The sequence below is a fragment of the Petaurus breviceps genome, unplaced genomic scaffold, assembly GCF_028583685.1.
Source record: "Petaurus breviceps papuanus isolate PSGF00001 unplaced genomic scaffold, PetGlider_PUasm1.0 90604, whole genome shotgun sequence".
Lineage (NCBI taxonomy): Eukaryota > Metazoa > Chordata > Mammalia > Diprotodontia > Petauridae > Petaurus > Petaurus breviceps.
The window spans coordinates 1904794-1930618 of NW_027187285.1; the positions used below are offsets into that span (position 1 = coordinate 1904794).

The 25825-nt window shown below is 39.9% G+C and overlaps 1 protein-coding gene across 1 annotated transcript in view; it reads left to right on the plus strand.

Annotated features, from left to right (window-relative positions):
* The window catches only part of RBP1 (retinol binding protein 1), a 54280-nt gene extending 39863 nt beyond the window's left edge, over window positions 1-14417 (plus strand). Inside the window, exons 3-4 of the mRNA XM_069063872.1 lie at window positions 13156-13257; window positions 14134-14417. Of these exons, the coding sequence (XP_068919973.1) occupies window positions 13156-13257; window positions 14134-14187 (156 nt within the window). The 3' untranslated portion in view covers window positions 14188-14417. The remainder of the gene's footprint in view (window positions 1-13155; window positions 13258-14133) is intronic.
* The last annotated feature ends 11408 nt before the right edge of the window (window positions 14418-25825 follow it).

The window sequence follows — 25825 nt, forward strand, 5'->3', positions numbered from 1 at the left end:
CCCGGGACTGAGGAAATGGGAGCCACTTCAATTTCTCTGCCCATTTGCATTAGAGACAAGGACCTTGTAATCATTTCTTGTTGCCACCATTTCCCCTCAGGTTCTCCAGCTTCTAATAAAGTTTTTTTTTTAATTTTCCTTCATAAAAATGATTTTTACTAATTCATTGGTTCCTGTTTATTTTTTTAAATATCATAATCACATACTCTTCCTTTGTAATTAGGGAAAAAAACAGTTAAGCAAAAATAGCTAACAGCAAATGTACCTGACAATATGTATAATATTCTCATCCATAATCTCTGCCCTCTCTATAAGGAAGGTGGCGAGCATTTTCCCCTGTTTTCCCTTATGCCATCCTCAAAGGCAATGGTATCACTCTCCTTGGCATTTTAAAAGGGACCACAAGGCATCACAGGGTAAATTTTACAAGCTATGGAGTTCTTACAGGTAATCTAGTACTACAGACAACTATACACAACCAGGCCTTTCTCTTTCTGAGCAACTTGTTGCATCCCAATTAGCCTGTGTGGTTTTGTTCTTGGAGCTCTAGCCCAGTAGATCTGATTTACAAAGGTAGTTGACTTAGCCTTCTAAAATCTTGCTAGAGGCATTAGGTGGTGCCTTGGATAGAGCTCTTTAAATCTGACTTCAGACAAACAACTAGCTATATGACCCTGTGAAAGTCACTTATCTCTGCCTCAGTTTTCTGAGAAAAACCAGCACGCACCTCCCAGGGTTGTTGTAAGGATCAAATGAATTAATATTTGTAAACAGTTTAACCCATTGCCTGGCACATAATAGACGCTTAGAATGTCAGTTTCTCTTCTTGCCTGACCTTTAGCTCTGTGATTGGGAAGACAGAATCTTGAGCAGGAACTTTTTTCCTACATGTTTGACAATTGAACTTGTTCTCACTGGCTTTAGGAATGTCCCATTTGGAAATGTTCCCTTACTCTAGACTCCTTGGCCTTGGACCTGGATGAGATTCCATATCCATTCCCCCTCTTCTGTGACGCCCAGACAAGACTATCCCCAGCTTGGATTTTATGCTTTCCTTTTCCTCCTGTGGCTATATTAATGCTTTGAATGTTCTTTATCTTGCTCTCCTAACCTTTCTATTTATTCTTGGTTAGTTCACCTAAAGAAAATTCCCATAGTTAAATTATGGTGGTTCACTCTGCCCTGGGTGGTAAAATGAACTCTTCTAACACAGATATTAGGGCACGTGACATTGGTGCCATTAGTGCAGGCCTTAATGATGCCCCTACTTAAGCTTGGCCCCCTAATGTGGTTGCCATAACAGACTCTCTCTCACTCCCAGCCTGATATTCTGGTGGCCCATTTCTGGCTCTCCTCAGAGCTAAGTGGACCAATAGATTTTTAAGTCAGTCAATATTGATCACTTGACCTTCATCTCATTTATGGTCTCTATTCACTTTCTTGTCTCAGGATACTGCAGTTTGCTTGTGTTTTGATTTCTCCCCATAGAGCCAGATCTTCATACTACATGTGCTTATAATAATTATTTTTTAAAATGCATGTAGCATGCATCGATTATATCACATATTCTCCTTCCCTCAAAATCTTACAGGGCTCACATCCTCATAGAATCTTAGAGATTGTATAGTCCACAACTCTCATTTTATCAGTGAATAAACTCAGATCCAAAGATGTGAAGCAATTTGCCCAAGTGTTAACGTAATTAGTAATAGGTATGTTCCTGATTGAAAGCAGTAGAATGGATTAAAATTAAGTAAATACTCAAGTTCCCTTCTATACCTATGATTCTCTTGTTTCTACCTTTATTAACAGAAAGAGCACTGGTCTGAGTCAGGAGTTTTGGGTTAGGGCCTGAACCAGGGTTGGAGAACCTATGGCTTTGAGGCCACATGTGACCTTCTAGGTCCTTGGTGTGGCCTTTTGACTGAGTCCAAGTTTTACAGAACAAATTCTTTTATTAAGAGGATTTGTTCTGTGAAGTTTGTAGTCAGTCAAAGGGGTACACTTGGGAACCTAGAGGGCCACATGTGGCCTTGAGAGCCTAAACTTTGCCACTAGTTAGATATTTAACCTGGGGAAATTACTTAACTTCAGTGGGCCCAAGTTTCATCATCTATAATATAAAAGGTGGTCTAGGGCTCTAATATCCATTCTTGCTCTAATAATCTGGGAAAATGTGTGTGTGTGTGTGTGTGTGTGTCTTGGTTGAAATAAGGGTAAGCAATTAGCAAATTCATACTGCTGATACTTTGATTCTCAAAACTAAGTATTCATATAAAAACTTCATTCTGGCCATTGACAAATGAAAGTATTTGTATTCGTATAAGCAAGATTCATACAGTTCAATAAATATACATATGTTGATAGTGTTAAGGCAAGATAACTGTAAATTTAAAAATTAGTCCATAGAATAATGTATAAGAATATATATAGAGAATAAAAGTATAAGATTAGTCCACGAATTAGCTAATTGTTCTTCTTATAGTCATTAGTCATTCTTTGCCCATTTCAAATTTAATGTATAATCCTCCTTACAAAATGGTTCAGTTTATCCACTATCAATTCTATCAATATTTTTTCAATTTTAAATTGAAATAATTCAATTTAACTCAACAAACGTTGGTTGAATATCTATTACATGCAGATCACTTACCAATCACTGGACTAGGCACTGGAGAAAGTGCAAAATTTAAGACATAGCCCCTGAGCTATAAAACATGTACAAAAATATTTATAGCAGTTCCTTTTTTAGTGGTGGCAAAAAATTGGAAATTGAGGGGCTGCGCATTAATTGGGGAATGGCTGAAGAAGTTGTGTTATATAAATATAATGGATACTATTATTCTATAAGAAATGATGAGCAGGTGGATTTCAGAAAGATCTGGAAAGACTTACATGAATGAAGTGAGTGAAGTGAGCAGAACCAGGAGAACATTGTACACAGTAAGAGCAACATGGTACAATGACCAATTTTGACAGACTTAGCTCTTCTCAGCAATGCAAAGATCTAAGGCAATTCCAAAAACTCATGATGGAAAATGCTATCTGGGGGTGGCCAGGTGGTGCAGTGAGTAAGAGCCCTGGCCCAGCATTGGGAGACCTGGGATTGGTTCCAGCCTCAGATACTTGGCACCCACACAAAAATAACTGGCCGTGTAACCTTGAGCAAGTTACTTAACCCTGATTGCTTTTAAAAAAAAAAAAAAAGAAAATGCTATCTACATCCAGAGAAAGAACTATGGAGTCTGAATGCAGATCAAAGGATACTATTTGCCCTCTTTCTTTTCTTTCTCATGGTTTTTCCTTTTTGTTCTGATTCTTCTTTCACAATATGATTAATGTAGAAATATGTTTATGTGATTGTACATGTATAGCCTATATCAGATAGCTTGCTGTCTTGAGGAGGGGGGAGGGGAGGGAAAGGGAGGGAGGGAAAACAAAATTTGGAATGCAAAATCTTATAAAAGTGAATGTTGAAAACTACTTTTACATGTAATTGGAAAAAGCAAAATACTGTTAGGAGGGGAGGGGAAGCTTCTGATCTCATGGAACTTAGTCTGGTACAAAGAGAAAATACAAAGCCAGATGACATTAATTCACAATATTACTTGATAAATACAAAACAAGATGCTACGTGAAGTCCAAATGGAAAAGTTACTACCAGTGGGGGCATCCAGGAAGGCTTTGTGGAAGACACTGTATTTAAGATATGGATTGTTGTTGTTAGTTTGGTTTGATTTTTTTTTTTTTAGTGGTGGAAAAATAAGAGACAAAGAATACTTTTTTGCTCAGTTCTTCTTTTGATCAATGGTGCACACTTGTAAGATGTCTGGATGAACTTGAAAGAATTCTTCCATGGTCAAGAGTCATGTTGGGAAGACAAAATAGACAATTTATAAACCAAAACAAAAGCCTCCTTAGCATTTTCTATTGAGTGAAAAAAATCTGCTCATTCTGTGGTCTATATTTCTACATGCTTTAATCCAGTCAGTAGAGGGCAGTAGTTGATCCAAAGATTCAATATGTGAGCATTTGGGATCAAAGTTCTAAAACATGGATAGGTCATTAAAAAAAAAAGATAGACTACTAGATTGATAGAATATTGAATAGACTCATAAATTCATTATAAAATGTCAGAATTATCCAACCCTCTCATTTTACAAATGAGGAAATTAAGGCTCAGAGAATGAAAATGATTTGGCCAAGGTCATTCAGGGAGGAAAGGAAGGAAGGAAGGAAGGAAGGAAGGCTCAAAGGGAAAAAGAAGAGGGTGAAGGAAGGAAGAAAAGGGGAAGAAAGGAGAGAAGGGAGGAAAGGAAGACCAAAAAAAGGGAGAGAAGGAAAGAGGGACAAACAAGGAGAAAGGGAGGGAAGAGAAAAGAAAGGGAGAGGAGGAAAAAAGTTTTGAAGGAAGTAAAAAGAGGAGAAAAGGAAGGGAGGAAGGGAGAATTTTCATAGGATTTAGCACCTGAGCTGAACTTTGAGGGAAACTAGGGACTTTAAGAGATGAAATAAGGAGGGAATTTCCAGAGTGAGACATTTTTGTGAGAAGGCATAGACATGGCAAATATGAGAGAGGGTATGAAAGTTTGGAGAATGACTATAGTGAGTTGTTTTGACTGAAACATATAATGAAAGGAAGTAATGTGAAATAAGTCAGAAAATTTAAACTTGAACCAGTTAGTGGAGGGCTTTAAATGCCAGGCTGAGGAGTTTGTTTTATCCTAGAAGTGAAAGAAAATGGTTAAAGATTTTGAGTTTAAGATTAAAATCATACCCATATTTTGGAAGATACAATTTTGGCAGCTGCATGAAGGAATTATTGGATAAGGGAAAAACTGGAGGCAGAGATAGTAATTAGGAAGCTTTCATCCAGGCGAGAAATGATGAGGGCCTGATCTATGACAGTGTGTGGCAGAGGTTGTATAGGGATATCGTGGCAGAGATGGGACTATAAGCCAGGTGCTTGGATGTCAAACTCACTGCTTTTTTCACCATACTTGATGATCCTAAATGTAGGAAGTGTTCTAGGTAGCCAATAAACTCCAAATGTCGATTTCTCAAAATTTCTCTTTCTCTCAAATAAAAGATAGCATGGCATGGTGGAAAGAATGATAAATTGATGTCAAAGGACATGGGTTCAAATCTCATCTCTCCCACTTAGCAAGTCACTTCCCTTGCTGGGTTTTACCTTCCTCATCTATAAAATAAAGGGACTGTCCCAGATGTCTGCTGTGATTCCTTCCTGAGCTCAGTCTTATGATCCTTTAGAACAGAGGGTCTTAATATGGGGTCCCACGACCTTGTTTACATGTACGTATGTGCATATACACACACATATACACATACACATGTATGTGCATATTTGATATACATATAAACAGGCAGGTAGTACAGGGGATAGAGCATTGGGCAGAAGATTCATTTTTCCAAGTTCAAATTTGGCCTCAGACACTTACTAGCTGGGTGACCCTGGACAAGTCTATTTGGCTCAGTTCCTCATCTGTAAAATAAGCTGGAGAAGGAAATGGCAAACCACTCCAATATTTTTGACAAGAAAACTCCAAAATGGGGTCATAAAGAGTCGGATATCACTGAACAACAACAATACATGTAAATTATATATAATGTAATAAATTTATGCATATGTAACAAATTTATATATTTATGTAATAAATATATACATAATTCATGTAATAAATATATACACATATATTTTGATAGCCATGTTTCCATATAATTGGTTTCCTTTATAATCTTCTGTGTACTTTATTTTATGCATTAAAAACATTATCTGAAAAGGGGTCCATAGGTTTCACTAGAATGCCCAAGGGCTCAATTTCACACACACAGTTTAAGAACTCCTTCTCTAGAAATTCTATTGCTAAGTTGACTCAAACTCCACCTCCTTTCAATCCATAGGTGTCCACTGAGCACCAGTACAGATTCGGGACTGGCAGGTGGGGAGGAAGAAGAAACTGGTTATGGAGGAGACTGGGGAGTATGGAAGGAGGGGATATAATAATCACATATCAGAGTTGAAAAGAGCCTTAGAGATCATCAGGCTCAGCCCCTCATTTTACAGATGAGACGTGATTTTTGAAACATCATAAAGTTAGTTATTCATTGACAGGGCCAGTGATTAGAATCTGATTTCCTGGCTCCCAGTCCGATGCTCTCTCCTCTTTGTCCACCCCCCCCCCCCCCCCCATACACACACACACACCATTGTCTATTGAGAAGTTAAAGACCAGGGGCTGCTCCAGGCCTCATTCTCACCTCCCCCCTCCACCATTCCCCATTCACTTAACTATGTTCTTCTCTGCTGTATCTAAGGCCCAAAGTTATTACTATAGTTCTGCCCTATAGCCACTGCCAGACCTAGGAATGTGGGCAACATAAGCTATCACCTTAAGGTGGGAGTGACTAATAGTGTCTCCCTTAACCCTCAGGGATGTTTGTTTATTAGTTCAGATTAATTTAATATAATATAGAGTGATTTTAATCAATGTGGAACAAAGTTCCACACTGGGGCAAGGAGCCTTTAAGTCATGTATGCAAGTCGCTGTATTCTGTGTAAGGCTAACCCCTGAAAAGAAATGATCTTTTTTGTGACGGTGAGAAAGGATGAAGGGAAAAAAGAAAAGAACTTTCTTTCCTGAGGCTTCTTCCCTCATCAAACTCACTAGTTTTTCAAGGAAAGACATTGGCTGCTATTCTACTTTTTATTCTACTTTTTGTACCCCCCACTAAAATCAATTTCTTCTGTGGAGCCTGAGGAGGACCTATGCCGCCTGTTCTGATCATGATCTGATTTTCAGCACCTACCTATCTCACAGGAATGGGCTACAACTCAGTGTCTTTGGACTCCAACATCTTCCCTATCCTGACTCCTAACCTAGGTGAGCGTGTCCCTGCTAGCCAGTCAAGTCAACAAGCATTTATTAAACAATGACTCTGTACCAGGTGCTATACTAGGAATACAAATACAAGCCAAAAGTAAGTCAGTGTCCACCATCAAGGAGCTTACATTCTAATGGGACAACACATAAAAAGTATCTGAGGAAGGGAGAAAATGAAGGTACCTGGACACGGAGCATGGAAAGTCAGGAGCTCAACACAAAGAGGAAGCGTAGGAATACCCAAACTGCTAAAAAATGAAAGGACTTGGGTTTCTTCCAGCTTGGAGGTCTAGGAACCTTCCTAGACAACTCAGAATGTTTTCCTGTTCTACCTAATTTTCTCCTCCCCAATCCTTCCCTCAGATAAAGCCAGAATTGCTTGATGTAGAAAATAGGACACTGAACTTGGAGTCGGGAAGACTCAAATCCTACAGCACATCCTTACTCTCTGCGTGAGCCTGGGCAAGTCAAGTGAGTTAGCTTTGCTTCAGTTTCCTCATCTATAAAATGGAAGGGCTGGACTCATGACCTCTAAGGTCCCTTACAACTCCAAATCCATGAACCTCTTACCTGCTTGGAGTGAGGGTACAAAAGTCATGTGAGTTAAGACCATTTCTGCTGCTCAACACTTATCCCTAATTACCAGGTGTTTATACGAAAGGACTATGAATATTACTGAAACCTTGCCAGATTAACTCCTTTGTAAATTTTTCTTGATTATAACATGGAGTCCTATCTGTATCTGTTTACTCAACCTGTCTGTCCTTTGTAGCATGACTATTTCTTAACAACTTTTTTAAAGTTAGAGAAAATATTGATGAATTGAGTAATCTGATTAGTATTGAGGACTAGATAAGGTATTTATTAACCACTTAATAATAATAACTAGCATTTATACAGTGTTCATTGTGTGTCAAGCACTGTGCTACTTCCTTTAAAAATATTATCTCATTTAATCCTCATGGAGGTAGGTACTATTATTATTCCGATTTTACATTTGAGGAAACTGAGGTTAACATGTATAAGACTGGATTTGAACTCAGGTCTTCCTGACTCCAGGCCCAGTGCTCTACCCACTGTGCCACCTAGTTGCTTATTTGTTGATTGTATCCCCTGCTTACTATATGTGTACAGGATACAAATACAAATGAACAAGGTGAGCCCTACCATTTTATTTTATTTTTTATTTTTTTTTAAAGCAATTGGGGTTAAGTAACTTGCTCAAGGTTACACAGCCAGTTATTTCTGGGTGTGGTGCTGAGTATCTGAGCCCGGGATTTGATCCAGGTCGTCCCGACACTGGAGCCGGTGCTCTTACTCCCTGTGCTACCTGGCTGCTCCCGGAGCTTACATTTTAATAGCGGGAACAACCCATGAAGGGTAGTTGCAAAGGAGGACTTGGAGGAAAGGGGAGAAGAAATGGAGTGATTAGATCAGAAGAAGTTTTGATAGGGAAGCTGACCCTCTGGCAAGATAGAGCAACGGCTCACTTCTGTGAGCTGGGAGACCCAGGGTCAGAGTCTAAGTGTCTAACAGGGAGGAGTCAAAGGTGATAGTCTGAGCAAAGAAGGCACAGAATGGATCTGAAACTGCCAAGGAGGAGACGTAGAGAGCCAGAGCCAGACCCAATGGCCAAAGTTCACCTCAGAGAATTGGGACCTGAGAATAGTGGGTGATCACATGATTATTTTCAAAGTCAGAGAATGGAAACCAGATTGATTTAGGGAATATGACTTGTTTCACTTGTGCTCTGCTGTAGGATTTGCAAAGCCCCTTGAATGACTTAATGCTTGAGTGTCTTATAGCATAGACATTCTTCCCCCTCCTAGGGCCTTTTAGACCCCATTTGTCAGTAGCAATCCTTAGGAGTTGGTTTACATTAGCTCTTGCTAGGTTGCTCGGTGGATAGAGCACTGGGCTTGGAATCAGAAAGATTCATCCTCTAAATAGTCAATAGATATGAATAGGCATTTTTCAGAGAAAGAAATTAAAGATATCTATAGTCATATGAAAAAATGCTCTAAATCACTATTGATTAGAGAAATGCAAATCAAAACAACTCTTAGGTACCACATCATACCTGTCAGATTGGCTAACATGACAAAACAGGAAAATTGTAAATGCTAGAGAAGATATGGGAAAATTGGAACACTAATGCATTGGTGGTGGAGTTGTGAGCTGATCCAACTATTTTGGAGAGCAATTTGGAACTATGCCCAAAGGGCTATAAAAATGTGCATACCCTTTAACTCAGCAATACCAGTTCTTAGGACTGTATCCCAAAGAAATCATACAAATGGGAAAAGGGCCCACCCACATATACAAAATTACTTATAGCAGCTCTTTTTGTGGTATTAGAATTAGAAATTGAGGGCATGTCCATTAATTGGAGAATGTATATGTTGTGGTATATGAATTTAATGGAATACAGTTATGCTATAAGAAATGATAAGCACATGGACTTCAGGAAAACCTGGAAAGGCTTATATGAACTGATGCTGAGTGAGGAGTGCAGAACCAGGAGAACATTGTACACAGTTACAGCCACAGTGTGTGATGACTAACTTTGATAGACTTAGCTCTTCTCAGCCATTCAGGGTTCTAAGACAACTCCACTTATGATGGAAATACTGTTCACATCCAGAGAAAGAATTATGGAGTCTGAATGCAGATAGAAGGAAACTATTTGCTTTCTCTCTTTTTTGTTTTCTTATGTTTCTTCTTTCTTGTGGTTCATTCCATTGTTTATAATCCTTTTTTACAACATGACTAATGTGAAAATTAAAAAAAAAAAAGATATCCTCATAAGTTCAAATCCAGCCTCAGCTAGTAAATCCTTACTAGCTTTGTGACCGTGGGCAAATCACTTAACCCTGTTTGCCTCAGTTTACTCATCTGGAAAATGAACTGGAGAAGGAAATGGCAAACCATGCCAGTATCTTTGCCAAGAAAACCCCAAATGGGGTCACAAGGCAACAAAAAATAGAGGAAACAATTTTTTTCTACCTTTGCAGTTTTGCTCAAAGTTAAAAACTAAGAAGCAGAAAAGTGGAATCTTTAAAAAAATGTATATTCTTATTTTGATTAGTATTCATATAAGATTAGTATTTCTGTATATACAACAGAAGACAAAAAGAGGATTATATATGAAACTTTCTATTATGTACAACTTGCTTTTAAAAAAAATACATAAAATAAATTCATTATTTATCTTCCCAAGCTTTTCTACTGATTTGTGATTCCTTTTAAACTTCCTTTTGTTTTGTTCTGTGCATTTGAAACTGCTTCAATGAACTTTGGGGGTTTGGGGGGGGTAAAGGAGAGTTTATTTTTCTTCCTATCCCTACATTCACCCTACCCCATCATAAAAAAGCAAAAGTGGTGCAGCTACATGGCACAGTGAATAGAGCACTGGCCCTGGAGTCAGGCAGACCTGAGTTCAAATCCGGCTTCAGAAACTTTACACATTTACTAGCTGTGTGACCTTGGGAAAGTTACTTAATCCCACTGCCTTTTCTTCCCCCCTGCAAAAAAAAAATAATAATAATACGCTTGCATTAAATATGCATAGTCAAGCAAAATAAATTTTCACATTGGCCATGTCCAAAAATATAAATCACAGTCTTTTAGAATTGAAAAGGCATTCTCCAGTCATTTAGTCCAATACATACTCAAAAAGATTCTCTTCTATAAATGTAGTTGACAGGTAGCCATTCTACCTTACTTAAAGAGGAATCTACCTCTTTCTAAGACAAACAATTTCTCTTTTTTCTCTTTCTGTCTTTCTTCCTCTCTTTCTTTTCTTCCTTTCTTCCTCTCTTTCTTCCTTCCTTTCCTTCCTTTCTTTCTTTCTCTTTCTTTCCCTTCCTTTCTTTCTTTCTTTCTTTCTTTCTTTCTTTCTTTCTTTCTTTCTTTCTTTCTTTCTTTCTTTCTTTCTTTCTTTCTTTCTTTCTTTCTTTCTTTCCCTCCCTCCCTCTCTTTCTTTCTTTCTTTCTTCTTTCCTTCCTTCCTTCATTTCCTTTCCCTCCGTTCTTTCTTTCTTCCTTTTTTTTGGAGAGGCAGTACCTCTAATTCTTAGAAAGTTTTTCCTGAAATCAAGTCTACATTTATTCCTTGGCAACTTCTAGGAATTGCTCCTGTGTCTTCTTTCCAGGGCCAACTGGAATAAATCGAATCCCTCTTTGTATGAAAGCCCTTCAGATGCTTGAAGAAGGCTATTGTGGCCCCCATGCATCTTCTCTGCTCTAGGCGAAATGTTCTATCTTCTTCATCAGAACTTCAAGGCCCTTTGCCTTCCTCCATATGCCCTTCCTTTTAGTAATGTCCTTCCTTCCTAAACTTCAGTCCTTAGAACTGAGCACAATACTCCAGAAATGGTATGACCAGGACAAACTATATATGAACTATCGTTCTGCCTGGAAGCTATTTTTCTCTTAGGGCAGTGAGGTGGCTCAGTGGATAGAATCCCCTGCCTAGGGTCAGGAAGATTTATTTTCCTGAATTCAAATCTGGCCTCATACACTTACTCAGCTGTGTGACCCTGGGCAAGTCACTTAACCCTGTTTTCCTCATCTGTTTTCTCATCTGTAAAATGAGCAGGAGAAGGAAATGGCAAACCACTCTGGCATCTTTGCCAAGAAAGCCCCAAATGGGGTCAACAAAGAGTTTGAAACAACTGAACAACAACAAAATTTCTCTCTTAATGAAAGCTAAGATCACATTAGCTTTGAGTCCACTAAAACTCAGATCTTTCCCAAAGTGTTCTCTAAGTATATACCTCCTCCCATCCAAGAGTTGCAAAGTTGATTTCTAGGGCTCAAGTATGAAACCTTATTTGCCCCCTTCTGAATTTCATCTCCTTAAATTCAGTACGACGCTCTGGTCTGTCAAGATCATTTTGGATATTGGCACTGATCCATGAGACCGTGAGCTCCTGGAGGGTGTCTTTTGCCTCTTTCTGGTTTTCCAGAACTTAGCACAGTGCCTAGTACATAGTAGGTACTTAATACTATCATTTAGTGGGGGGGAGGTGTTGATGAGACCCAGGGGAAAATGTGATGATTCTGTGCTGCTCAACCATCTCTCGAATTCATCTCTTGTTTTTTCTGTTATTATTGTTCAGTCATGTACAACTCTTCATGAACCTTTATGGCGTTTTCTTGGCAAAGATACTGAAGTGGTTTGCCATTTCCTTCTCATACTCATTTTACAGATGAGGAAACTGAGGCAAACGGGATTAAAGACCTACCCAAGATCACACAACTAGTAAGAGCCTGAAAACAGATTTGAACTCAGGAAGATGAGTCTTCCTGACTCCAGACACAGTAGTGCTCTCTCCATTGCACCACCTATAATGTCCCCTACTTCCATTTTACCCCTCTAATCAAATTGGATTTCTCACCATTACCTGAATGTGCCTTCTACTTTGTTGCCACTTAATTGTCTTTGAAATGCCCATCCCTCTCCCTTCCACTTACTGACATCCTATTCATCCTTCAGGACCCAACTCCAAGGTCATTCCCTTCATCAACTCTTTCCTATTCCTTGAACTCGAAAAGCTCTTCTTTTCCTCTGAATTCTTGCGGCATTTTGTTGTTACTTCCCCTTAGGCCATTTACAAAATGTGCTGTTTCCTAGTTATTGTTCCCTCTCAGTTCCTTAAAGGTTCTTGTGCATATGTGCTATGTCCTTACTTAGACTGGAGGTAGCTTGAGTATTTGTCCAGCTTGTCTTTGAAATTCCCATACCCCTTTGGTGCCCAACACAGCGTCCTACATTTTGGTAATAAGTGAATGCTAAACTGAAGATGGACACTGGCCACTTCTGAGAAGGGCCACCCTTGGCAATCATGCAGGAAAAACACAAATAACTGGAATGCTAATTGGCTGTTTATTCACCCACCACCTGCTAATGCTAATACATGAGACTGGAAATTCTTCCTTCACCCCTGTGGTACTCCCATTTCCTCAGCTTTTGCATATCGTCAGGTGGTCAGCCTCCAGCAGCAGGGACTTTTTTTTCCCCATCACTAATTGTTCTTTTTAAATGAAATTTCTGGAGTGCTTCATAACTTTTTTTTTTAATGATTTAGGCTTTTTAATTAGAAAGGGTGATTAGAGTGGTCACTGTGTCGTTGCTACAGAATTCCTTTAATGAAACTGATTTTAGCACTGTAGAGAGAAGGGTCACTTGAACTCTAGTATGTCTCTTTCCTCTATTCACGCCCCACTCTCCCATTGTGTTTGTTTGGCAGACCAAGGTGAGCTGGGACGGTGACAAGCTCCAGTGTGTGCAGAAAGGGGAGAAGGAAGGCCGAGGCTGGACACACTGGATCGAAGGCAATGAGCTGCATCTGGTATGTTCCTGAAGCACAGGCCAAGTAACTTCCCTTTGGTTTTTTTGTCTCCCCCCACCCCCTCCACCCACATACACACAGTACCAGCTTTCACACGGCCAGGATGGAATGAGGAGAAATCAAGCATTGCGGCTGCATTCATTTTGCCTCTAAAGTAGGGAACCCAGGCAGGCGGCAGATAAATTACATTAACTCTGCTTTCAACTTCATTATGTTCGCTTTATGTATTCTGAAATACATAAAGTTTTGCTCTGGGATGGAATTTTAGTTAATTCAAGAGTGATCAGTGTCAGAGACCAGGTTGTACGCTTCCCTGGCTGATATATTAGTAAGTAATGTGGACTAAAATTAGCACCAGCTCGAGCTTCAGAGGGTAAAGAGCTGAGATCGCACAAGGTGGGGAAAAAGGCTTCTTTCTCCTGGTCTTCTAAGGACCACCTCAATGGATGTACAACACAAGGCCCACAAAGCTGTGAATTTTTTTTTTCAAAGAGTCTGGTATAAGGGGCGGCCAGGTGGCTCAGCGAGTAAGAGCACCAGCTCCAGTGTTGGGATGACCTGGGGATCGAATCCCGGGCTCAGACACTCAACACCACACCCAGAAATAACTGGCCGTGTAACCTTGAGCAAGTTACTTAACCCCGATTGCTTAAATAAATAAAAATTTTTAAAAAACGTGATCATAGCAACAACAAAAAAAAGAGTCTGGTATAAGGGAAAGAGCATCGGACTAAGTCAGAAGTCTCAGCTTAATTACTTACTAGTCAAGACACTGAGTAAATCACTTCACTTTCCTGAGCCTTAGTTTCCTCATATGTGCAATGGGAATAATAACAGTAATAATAATGGTATTTATGTATCATATTTGCTTTCCAGGAAATGAGGGTGCAAGGTGTCATATGCAAGCAAGTCTTCAAGAAGGTACAGTGAACTTGGCATCAAGAAGAAGGGCAGAATTGAAATGTCTGTCTGACCCCTGTCACTTCCTGCTGTTAGAGGGCCAGGGATGCCTGACTACTTAGAGAGCCTAACCCTCCCAGTGCACCTGTCATCAGAGTCTATCCCTTTGCTTTTTTCATATTTTCTTTATTAAAAAAGAAATCATAACAAATAAACATCACTGTCAGACATTTACATGAAAAAGTAAACACATTCTTGTCTACAGCTTTTTCTTTGTCTTTCTCAGTCAATGAATATTGTATTAATTGTCTATCATGTGCCATACTGTGCTAAGTTGTAGGGATGCAAACCAAGACAAAACCAATGAGTGCATGAGGAGCTCACAACTGAATGAGGGTGGCAGCACGTAAATAGCTACTGACATACAAATACACATATATACATGCACATGTGTGTATATTTATGTATGTATATATACATATGATAAACTGGATATAATTTCAGCAGTGAAGGGACCTTGGAAAGGTCTGCTGCAGAAGGGGGGATTTAAGTGGAATCCTGAGAGAAGCCGGGGAAGCCAGGAGATAGATGGGAAGTGGGAAGGAATGTTCCAGGCATGTGGGACATCCAGTACAAAGGCACAGTTGAGGATGGAGTGTCATATTTAAGAAACATCCTTAAGGCCAGTGTTGGTAGATCATAGTGGATGTAGAAGAACTCAAAGTAGAAGTAACTTGGAAGGAAGGAAGGAAGGAAGGAAGGAAGGAAGGAAGGAAGGAAGGAAGGGGCAAGGTTATGAAATGCTTTAAAATCTGGAGATTTTATATTTGTTCCTAGAGGTGATAGGGAGCCACTGAAGTTCATTGAATAGAGGTTGACATGATCAGACCTCTGATTTAGGAAGATTGCATTGACTGAGGGAAAAAGGGACTGGAATGGGGGAGTTTCTTGGGACAGGCAGATCACCATCAGGCTATTACTGTAATAGTCTGGGAGTGAGGTGAGGAGGGCCTGTCTCAGGCTATGTGAGTGGAGAGAAGCACATTCCTAATAGGGAAGGTAGGAATGATGGGATTTGGTGATAGATTGCAGATGGCAGGTGTGAGTGAGGAGTCACAGACATCACTGAGTTTGCAAGCCTTGGTGACTGAGAGAAAGTAATGGGGAAGTCTGGGAGAGAGAAGAATTCAAGAAAGTTAGTTACCTGGAGATGTGGTTTACATGTCTCTCTGGAGCTAGAAAGGACCTTAAAAGTCATGTAGCCCAGCCCTCCTTATTTTATAGACGGGGGACACTGAGGCCCAGATAAGTTAATATACTTTTTCAAAATCATAAAGGGACCAAGAGTGTTAGGATTTGAACTCAGATCCTTTACCTCTAAATCTACTATTCTTAACACACTGTTCTTTAAGGGATATTTTTGCCTTCCCAGAGACTTGAACCATGCTCCCTCACTTTACAAGTTACTGGTGCAGAGGAGATAGTAAGTAGTTCTGGAGTTTAGGTTAATGTGGATTGGGAAGGTTTCACAGATAGGAAAGAATTTCATTGTAAGACAACCCCAAACAAATCTCAGGCAAGACTAGCCTTGAACAAAAGGAAAATAGGCAGCTGCCTACATGATCCTTTTTTTTCTTGTTATTGCTGCTTTTTGTTGTTTATTACATTACAGTCATTTCCTCACATACCACCCCACATTGGCCTTGTAACAAAGAAAAGAGATAAGCAAAACTGAAAATCTACTGAGTCTCACAATATTTCATGTCTCTACTAAAAGTAGGGATGTTTCATCCTCTGTTCTCTCAAATCAAGATGGTTTATTGTAATTAATCACAATTTAGCTATCTTTTTCTGTTGTTTTCCAGACATGTTACTACAGATATTTTGTTCTCTGGCTTAGCTTTTGTCATTCTCTGTCACCTCATACAAGTCTTCCATGTTTCTTTGAATTCCTTATATGCTCTCTTTTCTTAAGCTATAGTTATATCCTATTGAATTCATTTTCCACAATTTACTCAGTCATTCCCCAAACCATGGGCACCTACCTTGTTCTAGTGGGTCTTACTATGAATATTTTGTTATATAGGGGAGCTTTCTGTAATGATCTCCTTGGGGTATATAACTACATCAAAAGGCTTAAACAATTTAGTGATTTTTGTTATAAGATTTGAAATTGTTTTTCAGAGCCAATTTGCAATTCCACCAACAATGTATCAGTGGGCCTGACTTATCAGATTCCTCCATCACTGGCTGTTTCTGTTCATCATCTTTGATGATTTGAGGGGTATAAGGCAAAATGTCAGGGTTTTCAAAAAGCCATTTCAACAGCACCTTTTTATTCTTTCCTCCAACTAAACCAAAAATAGTGCTTCCTTATCATGAAAATTATTTTAAATAGGTCTCATAGCCCTGGATTCTGCTTAAAGTATTAATGCCCTGTGGGAGAGGTACTAGAGTGATTTAAATTTATCAACGAATGACAGTAGATCTGAGGTGACATCATACAGTGAAACAGGTACTCACTCTAGAGGGAGAACCTGGGTTCAAATCCTACCTCAGATGCTTACTCTCTGGGTGACTTTGGGCAAAGCACTTAACCTCCCTGGGCCTCAGTTTCTTCAACTATAAATTGGGGGGGGGGGAGGAGGGTTGGATCAGATGGCTTCTGAGATCCCTAATCCTAGAAGTCTAAATCTGTGGTCCCTCTCTGAGACAAGGTTTTGATGGAGGGACTGGGAGAGGGAAGAGGCCACAGGTGTATTGTGGTACATGAAGAAGGAGAAAGTAGAAGGCAGACATGAAGCGACGAATAGGCCCAGAATGAGGAGGTTCAAAGTGACAAGGGGTCGTGGAGGTGGCAAGTGTGACGGTCACAGGGCTGGGGAAGGCGGTCAGTGACAGCTATCACAATTCACATGGGTTAAACGGAGGAAACTGAAATGGCCACAAATTCTGAGTCAACTTTGACACTTGTCACGGAAGCATAGACAAGTCTCTAGCATATAACACAGAACATTGGAGTAGTCCTCTTGATTAGCAGTCCAAGACTCCGTCTCTGGAATTTTCATGATTATAAGAAATGAAAGCACAGAGACCTTTGAGACCACCATCCCTCGCCTTCTGGGTGATCTGGAATGAATTGCTTTATCTCATTCATTGGTACTGAAAGTCTTTTAAGCAAGGTACTCTGTGGCCCTTCTGAAAATGCTCTTTACGTCACCAGTGGGATTCAAGGCCCTAGGAGGGGAAATGAAAGAAGAACAGGGTCTGAAGAGGTACACATGACCCTTGTCTTCAGGGAATTTCTCTCCTCAATGGGGTCATGGAGACCTGATTCTCCCAGCTCTCCCCCGTAGCACTAAGAAGCAAGCTAAACCAGGCTGAACATTTGACTGATGTGTCTCAAGGTCATCATTGAATTAGTGGGGCGTGTCTGCCCCAAGCACGGGAAGACTTCCTCCAGCAGAATGGGCAGATGAGAGCCATTTGCTCCAAAGGCCATGAAGGCTCTGAAATAGGCATTTAGAGCTTAGTCAGACATTAAAGAAACCACAGTCATCCCAGGTCATTGCCAATCATCCTGACCTCTGTATTGCTGCTGGACTCCAGTGACTCTGGAAGAGAGGCAGAAGCTGGCAACTTTCTGCAAGTCTGCCTCACTTAAATCCAATTCATGAGCAAGTCAAGACATTATTCCATGATGTCATTGGTCTTCTTCTAAAAAAAAATTAAACATCTGCCCCCTAAGGAACAGTGGGTGGAGTTAAAGCGCATACACAGACATACAACAGAGTGAGCTTGGGAAGAATATTGTAAATGGAGTAGGGGAACCTGGCTCTTCCGCTTATCAGCTCTCTGAGCCTCAGTCTCCTCATGTATAAAATGAGAGGGACTGGGCTGGACGACTTCTTAGGTACCTTCCTGTTCTAGATTCTGTGGGAGATCTAAAATGCACTGCAAAAAGTTGAGAAGCTTTTCATTTGAGTGCATCAAGATTGAGTTCATGTTTTAGGTGAGCACCTGGCACCTGAGCTGAAGGAAGCATTTTCAAGGAAGAGAAAGATAAGAATAGAAAGTGATGCTAAAGGAGTGACGTCCAGACATGGGGGACAACCTGAGCAAAGACACAGAAGACAGGGATGAGAGATAGGGCCTCAGTGTTTTATCTTTAAAATAGGCCTGGGGTAGTAAAAAGATTATATCAGTGGCCCTCAAACTTTTTGTTCTCAGACCACTGTGCACTCTTAAAAAGTTATTGAGGGGGCAGCTCGATGGCACAGTGAATAGAGCATCGCCCTGGAGTCAGGAGGACCTGAGTTCAAATCCGGCCTCGGACACTTAACACAAAAACTAGCTGTGTGACCTTGGGCAAGTCACTTAACCTCAATTGCCCTCCAAAAAATAAAAGGCAAAAAAAAAAAAAGTTATTGAGGACCTCCAAGATGTGGGTTACATCTATCCGTATTTTCAGTATTAGAAATTTAAATGTCAGCATTATTATGAAAATAGCTATGACTCTTGATCCTGGAAGGGTCTCAAGCATCTCCCAGAGGATCCTGGATCACACTTGGAGACTGATCAGATGGATGATCTCTAAAGTTTCTTCTAACTGTGGCATTAAATGATTCTGTGATTTTTTTTTGAACCTGAATTTTTGGGAATTACTCCTCCCCCCCCCCTCACCATACATGAATCTTCATTATTCTCAATTCCAGCAGAATAGGCAGCAAGAAAACATATTGGTTATTCATTGGACTCAAAAGAGTATCTCACCTGAGCTTTGTCAGACAGCAAAGCACATAAACTAAGTCAGGAGAGCCCCCCAGGTTGGGACAGGAAAAGGCTCCCTTCCAGCTGGGAAGAAGTACCTCCAGAAGAACGTGTGTACCAATTTGCTCTGACCGAGTTGGCTTGTCTGAGGTCAATTCACTAGTCAGATACAAGGATCGGTTCTCCCTTCCTTCATAAAATTCATGCTTGTATCATTTAACCACGTGGACTCCTTCCTTTCAGGAAGCCATTTGACTAGGCAATGTAGGATAATGGAAAGAGCTTTGGATTTAAGTTCAGATATCAGCTTTGGTACTTGCTACCCTTGTGACCTTGAGCAAGTCACTTCCATTATACAAACCTCAATATCCTCAATCTGCAAAATTGAGGTCAGGTTGGATTTTGAGTTAGATTATCTTTAATGTCTATTCCACCCCTAACTATATGATCCTATGCTCCTAAATCCCTAGGGTTCAACTTTCCTTCTCCTGTTCTAAACCTGTATCTCTTGTGGGACTTCCCTGGTTCTCAACCCACTGGTAAGACTGAGATAATAGACATGTAAATGAGCCCACAAACAAAAAACCTTCCTTGGCTGAGCTGCTTACAACCTTCCTACTCTCATGTGCTTGAATTATTTTTACATCTCCTCTCTATTGGATTCGTTTTTTAAAACATTGGTCTCAAAGCCATTTTTATAGTGTATCTGTATTGGTAAATAAATTTTCATCATATATTTCAATATATGTATATCCACTTATTTCCAAATTATACCCATATACTTCTATACTAATGATTATCTACATCACAAAAAAATGGAAATTATTTTTAAAAAGGAGATGAAGAAGAAGTAATAAAATTTATCTTAAAATAAATAGGGAGGCACTGAAATAAAATCTGAGATGAAGATTGCAACCTCTCCATGCCTGCTTGTCCTATGTGACTGACTCTGACAAAGAAGCGAAAAAGTATGTATGTGGCAGTGGAGGGGTGGGGGTAGGGGGTTTGGAGGGGATGGAGAAATGATCTTACCAACCATTGCCCTGGAGAACAAAATAAGTTATGAAGTATGAAGCAGGCGCTCCATCCTGGGAGCAGGGTGGTGGTAAGCTTGAAGATAAGGTAGAGTAGTATCTTCCTAAAGCATCTACCCAACTATTGGTGGCAGGGAAAAAGTTAATTCTAGGACAGAAAGGTAGAGTTTGGGATTTTGCATCCCCTCCCCTGCCCCCTCCTGGGGTGAAGTGGGAGAGAGGAGTTGTACTGGGGACAAGTCCTATGATTAACTACATAATAGGGAGTGTGGAATGAGACTCATTTTCCCATCCTACAAGTGACAGATAGCTCACCTCTTGGGGTCATCCCATAGCCCCCAAGGAGGACTGGGTCCCCACTTTGGAAGCCACTATCCTAGAATCCAGGGCATAGTAAAACAAGCGCACGCACACACACACACATACCCTTAAGTATATAGAAAATCAAAACAAAGCAGAGAGACAGCATGAAGTATTGGATAGAGAACACTCCTTGGAGTCAAGAAGGCCTCCGTTCAAGTCCCTTTCTAACATATAATAGCTGTCTGACTCTTGGCAAGTTACTAACCTCTTAGTGGCCAGGCTAAGACTCTTAGGTGCCAATATATCGGTAGGAATTTCCTCACGAGGAGTTCTCAAAATAATGAAATCACAGATTTATTAAGAAAAAAATTGACAGGACATTCTTCCTACCAGGGAGAAGACAGTCATGGCCCAACTCCATAGAATGACTGGATCTGATAGGAGTGGAAAGGGGTTTGGTATAAACACATAAAAATTTAATTAATTCAAGAGATACCACAAAGCAATACAATACATAGAACCATAGATTTAGAGCTTGAGGAGAGTGTAAAAGTTATCTAGTTCAAATTCATTATTTTACAAATGAGTAAACTGAGGCCCAGAGAGATTAAGTGACTTTCCCAAAGTAAAAAAAGTGACTTGCTTATCTTGGATTTGAACCTACATTCTCTGACTTTAAATCCAATGCACTTCCCTCCTCCCCACTCCCATGATTGAACAATAAATGCCTGTAAGAAGATTCAATCCCTTCTCTCATGGGGATTGTATATCTCATGGAGTCAGTCACTACAGCTTCCTGAAACAGTAACCAACAAAAATCAAAATAGTGTTTGAGGAAGACAATGGATCATTGTTTCTGAGTGTTGGATGCATTGGGGGAAAAGTAGGTTGAAAGGCATTCAGGTGGGAAGTTATTAGGGTACAGTCCAAAACAGGTGAGGTTTCTCCAGGTGAAGGTGTAGTTTAAGAACACTTCCTTATGAAATTCTTCCTCAGATCTAATTTCCATCTCCTGCTCTAAAATGAAGGCAACTCACTTTTATAATCTTAAATTGTGACTGTGGAGGAAGGAACTGATGAAAAACTTGGACCAAAGGACAAAGCAAAGGAGGAGGAGAAGGGATCATAAAAGAAGGGAGATTTGGGCCGTGTAACCTTGAGCAAGTTCCTTAACCCCGATTGCTTTAAAAAAAAAAAAAAAGAAGGAAGATTTGGGAATTGTGAAAGCCAGAGAGTGATTTATTTTTTTTTTATTTTTATTTATTTTTACTTTTTTTTTTATTAAGCAATCAGGGTTAAGTAACTTGCTCAAGGTTACACGGCCAGTTATTTCTGGGTGTGGTGCTGAGTGTCTGAGCCCAGGATTCGATCTCCAGGTCGTCCCAACACTGGAGCCGGTGCTCTTACTCACTGAGCCACCTGGCTGCTCCGCCAGAGAGTGATTTAAAGAAGGAAACATTTGTAAAGACTTGCATGATGATGCAAAGAATGCTGAATATGGAGTCAGAGGACCCTAGTTAAGACTCTGCCACTTGTGACCTTGAGCTATAATGCTACTGAAGAAATTTCCAATATAATTTTCTTTAAGAGATTTTTATGGTTCTTTGAACAGGATGATAACATGAATCACTCAAAAGAACTGTAACATTTGCACGAACTAAAAAAGAAAAACCACTTTTAAGTAGTTGTGATAATAGTAAATTCTAAATTCTTGGTAAAATTAGATAAGCCTCAATTTCCTTAGCTGTAAAATGAAGATAGGGGGAAGCTAAAGTAAATAGAGCACTGGGCCTGGAGTCAGTTAAGACTCTCTTTTTGAGTTCAAATCTAGCCTCAGATACTTACTAGCTATGTGACTCTGGGCAAGTCACTTAACTTGCCTCAGTTCCTCATCTGCAAAATGAGCTGGAGAAGGAAATGGCAAACCACACCCGTGTTTTGCCAAAAAGATTCCAAATGGGGTCATGAAGAGTCAGTCATGACTGAAAAATAAGGGGCAGCTAGGTGGCCTGGAATCAGGAAGACCTGTGTTCAAACTGGCCTCAGAAACTTACTGGTTATGCGATCCTGGGCAAGTCACTTAACTCTGCCTCAGTTTCCTCATCTGTAAAATGAACTGAAGAAGGGCATGGCAAACGACTCCAATGTCTTTGCCAAGAAAATTCCGAATGTGATCATGAAGAGTCACATATGATTGAAAAGGATTGAACAACAATGAAACGAGGGCAGAATAAATGATCTCTAAGGCCTTGTAGCAGCAAGCACTATGATCTCCCATTTTTTTTTTTTTTGCTTTTTGGAGGGCAGTTGGGGTTAAGTGACTTGCCCAAGGTCACACGGCTAGTTTTTGTGTTAAGTGTCTGAGGCCTGGTTTGAACTCAGGTGCTCCAAACTCCAGGGCTGGTAATGTATTCACGGCGCCACCTAGCTGCCCCCGTCTCCCATGATTCTTAAGGAGGAGCAAGAGAAGGATTCTTATTGGAGACAAGGGACCAGAATTGAAGACATAAGATTCATACTGAAGGACAAAGAGAAGGGTTTGAGGAATAGGACTAGAACAGAAGGAATGAGGAGGAAAAAAGTAAGAAAGCCAGCTCCTGAGACAAGGTAAGAAGCTAGTAAGATACAGGGGTAAAGGTGATGTGATGAAGAGAATAACAATCTCAGAGCTGAAGTCTCCCCCCAAAGCATTTTTTTCCGAGCAAATTTCCCCCTGAAGCTGCTAGAACAGGCCTGCACACCCTGCAGCCAGGCTGTGTGCTGCCCTCAGGCCGCTTGCCACTTGCCAAAGGATTTCAGTGGCTTGAGAAAAATGTAAAGGGAAAAGAAAAAGAGAATCTCACTTCCATCAATTATGAAAAAGAGGGTCTGCTCTGTGTGTGAGCCAGGTAACTGCTAGTCCCACTCAAAGCACAGGCAGGTCTTCTCACAAGAGAAGGCTAAAGGGCTCAAGGAAAGCCTTTCCACTCTCTGGGCTATCAAGGCAATGGAAGAAGAGTTTTTATGAGAAAACAAAGAAGAAAAGGGATATAAAGAGGCAGAGTGGAATTTAAATCTGTGCAAGGAGAAAGGAACATGGAGGACACATTGACAGAGAGAAGACCTGAGAGTTAAACAGTGGCATGTTAGAGATGACTCCAACTACTCACTAGAACTGATGGTTAAATTTTCAGTATGAGTAATTCTACCTCAGACATAGGCAAATGACATAAATCGGGGCTTGGTTGTTTTATAGATTGTCTAGACTTAGGAAGGGTGGCTAGGTGGCGCAGTTGAGCCAGGCATGGAGTGGGCAAGACTCATCTTCATGAGCTCAGACACTTACTAGCTGTGTGACCCTGGGCAAGTCACTTAACCCTGATTTCTTTTTTATTTATTTCTTTTTTAGTTTTCAACATTCATTTCCCAAAGATTTTGAGTTATAGATTTTCTTCCCATCTCTCCCTTATCCCCCACCCCAAGATGGCAAGCATACTGAATACCCCTTTCCCCAATCTGCCCTCTCTTTATATCTTTGTAAGGCAAGATGGAATTTCTATACCCCATTGCCTGTATATCTTATTTCCCATTAACCTTGATTTCTTCAGTTTCCTCTTCTATAAAATGAGCTGGAGAAGGAAATGGCAAACCACTACTGTGTCTCTGCCAAGAAAACCCCAGATGGGGTCACAAAGAATTGGACATGACTGAAAAACAACTAAACAATAACAAGACTTAAGGAAATAATGGAGAAAATGTTAATAATGAAGATTACACTTAATAGTATGTCAAAGTACATTTCTTTTCCTAGAGAGCCAATTACAAAACAAGTACCAGCACACCTTTGGAATAAGCAACAATTATGAGGCTTTTCCTGAAGAGGAGAGAACTGAACCTGCTGAGAAGAAAAATATTGGTCTTCCAAGGACTGATGAAGTATAATTAGAACTGCTGTCGAATGAGAGACTATCTGGTAAGAATATGAAGGAAAAGACAAGAATAGTGCTCTTGAAAGAAAGGCCGGTTTTATTTATGTTTTTGAATCCCCTGAGCCTAGCTAATACCCAGCACTTACTACATACTTTGAGAAATGAATTGCATTGAGTAGTGCTTAGTGGTGACTTAGGCTGCCATTTTTGACCTGATAACAATATTCTGCTGTCTTCTTGAGGCACATCCAGGATGTTATAGAGTCAAATGAGATGCTTAATACCCACTTGGAGTCATTAACATGGACCCAAATCATACTACCAGAATCTAGAAATATTTCTAGAAAATCTAGAAAATATTTCTAAAGATTATGAAAACTTGGGTAAAAAAAACTTAGCATCTTGGGGACACAGGTGATGTTTTCCTCATTGCTATCCTTTGAAGGCAAGAGAAATGGCAGACTCCTTACCAGGGATGGAGTCCACCTGACAAGAAATAATAGGAAACTTCCTTTGTATGTCAATCATGCTAATTATCAGAGAACAGTTGAGATGTCCAGAAATCCATAGGAGACAAAGTCCAAGGAAGGACTCAGCAATAAAACCCATGAGCACATGCAAATATCCATATGCAAATGCGCAAAGTACAGATAACAAGCAAGTTGAACTAAAAATCTAATGCAAGAAGGTAAATTTGACTTTATGTATATCAGTGAGAGTTGGTGTAGGATAAGCCCCATGACTGGAAAAGGCCTTTGGAAGGGTATACTTCGTTCAAAAGAACCATGATAGAAAGGTAAAAGAAGGTAAAAAGAATAACATTCTCTCTCTCTCTGTCTCTGTCTCTCTGTCTCTTTCTCTCTCTCTCTCCTCCCTCTCTTTTTCCACACATACATATGACTATAGATATACATAAGATGATATCCACACATATATGTATCACTACCATTTGCTTTTTAAATATATTTTTATTTATATTACACGTTAAAATTTTTGGCAATTTTTTCCCCACTTATTGGAGGGGGGAAGACAGGGCAATTAGGATTAAGTGACTTACCCAAGGTCACACGGCTGGTATGTGTTAAGTGTCTGAGGTTGGATTTGAACTCAGGTCCTCCTGACTCCAGGGCCAGTGCTCTATTCACTGCACCACCTACCTAATGCCGCCCTGACATTAATTTTAAAAAAATTTTTTGAGTACCAAATTCTTTCCCTCCCTCTTGTCCCTCCCCTAGTCCTTGAGAAGGCAAGCAATATATTATACATGTAAAGTCAAATAGCCTTATATATCAAGAATATATACTAATATGAGGAAACTAAAGGAGGAAAGTATTGTGGAAAGCATTTAGGTGAAAACCAACAGAAGGAAAAACAAAGGGAACATTATCATCAAAACATCACAGACAAAACCTAGAAAGAGAGAAGATACAGATGCAGAGCTTGGTCTACAGATCACAGGTGGGAACATAGGTATAATATAATTAGAATGTGATTATATTATAATTTGATATATGAACTTCAGTTATCTGGACATAGATTCCATCCCCCTTTCTGCCCAAACAAAGCAAATAAGTTATTTTTTCTTGCCTTAATAATAGTTTTATTTTTTTTTTTAAATGGAGGAACCAAGAAAAGGAGCTTCAATTCTGAATC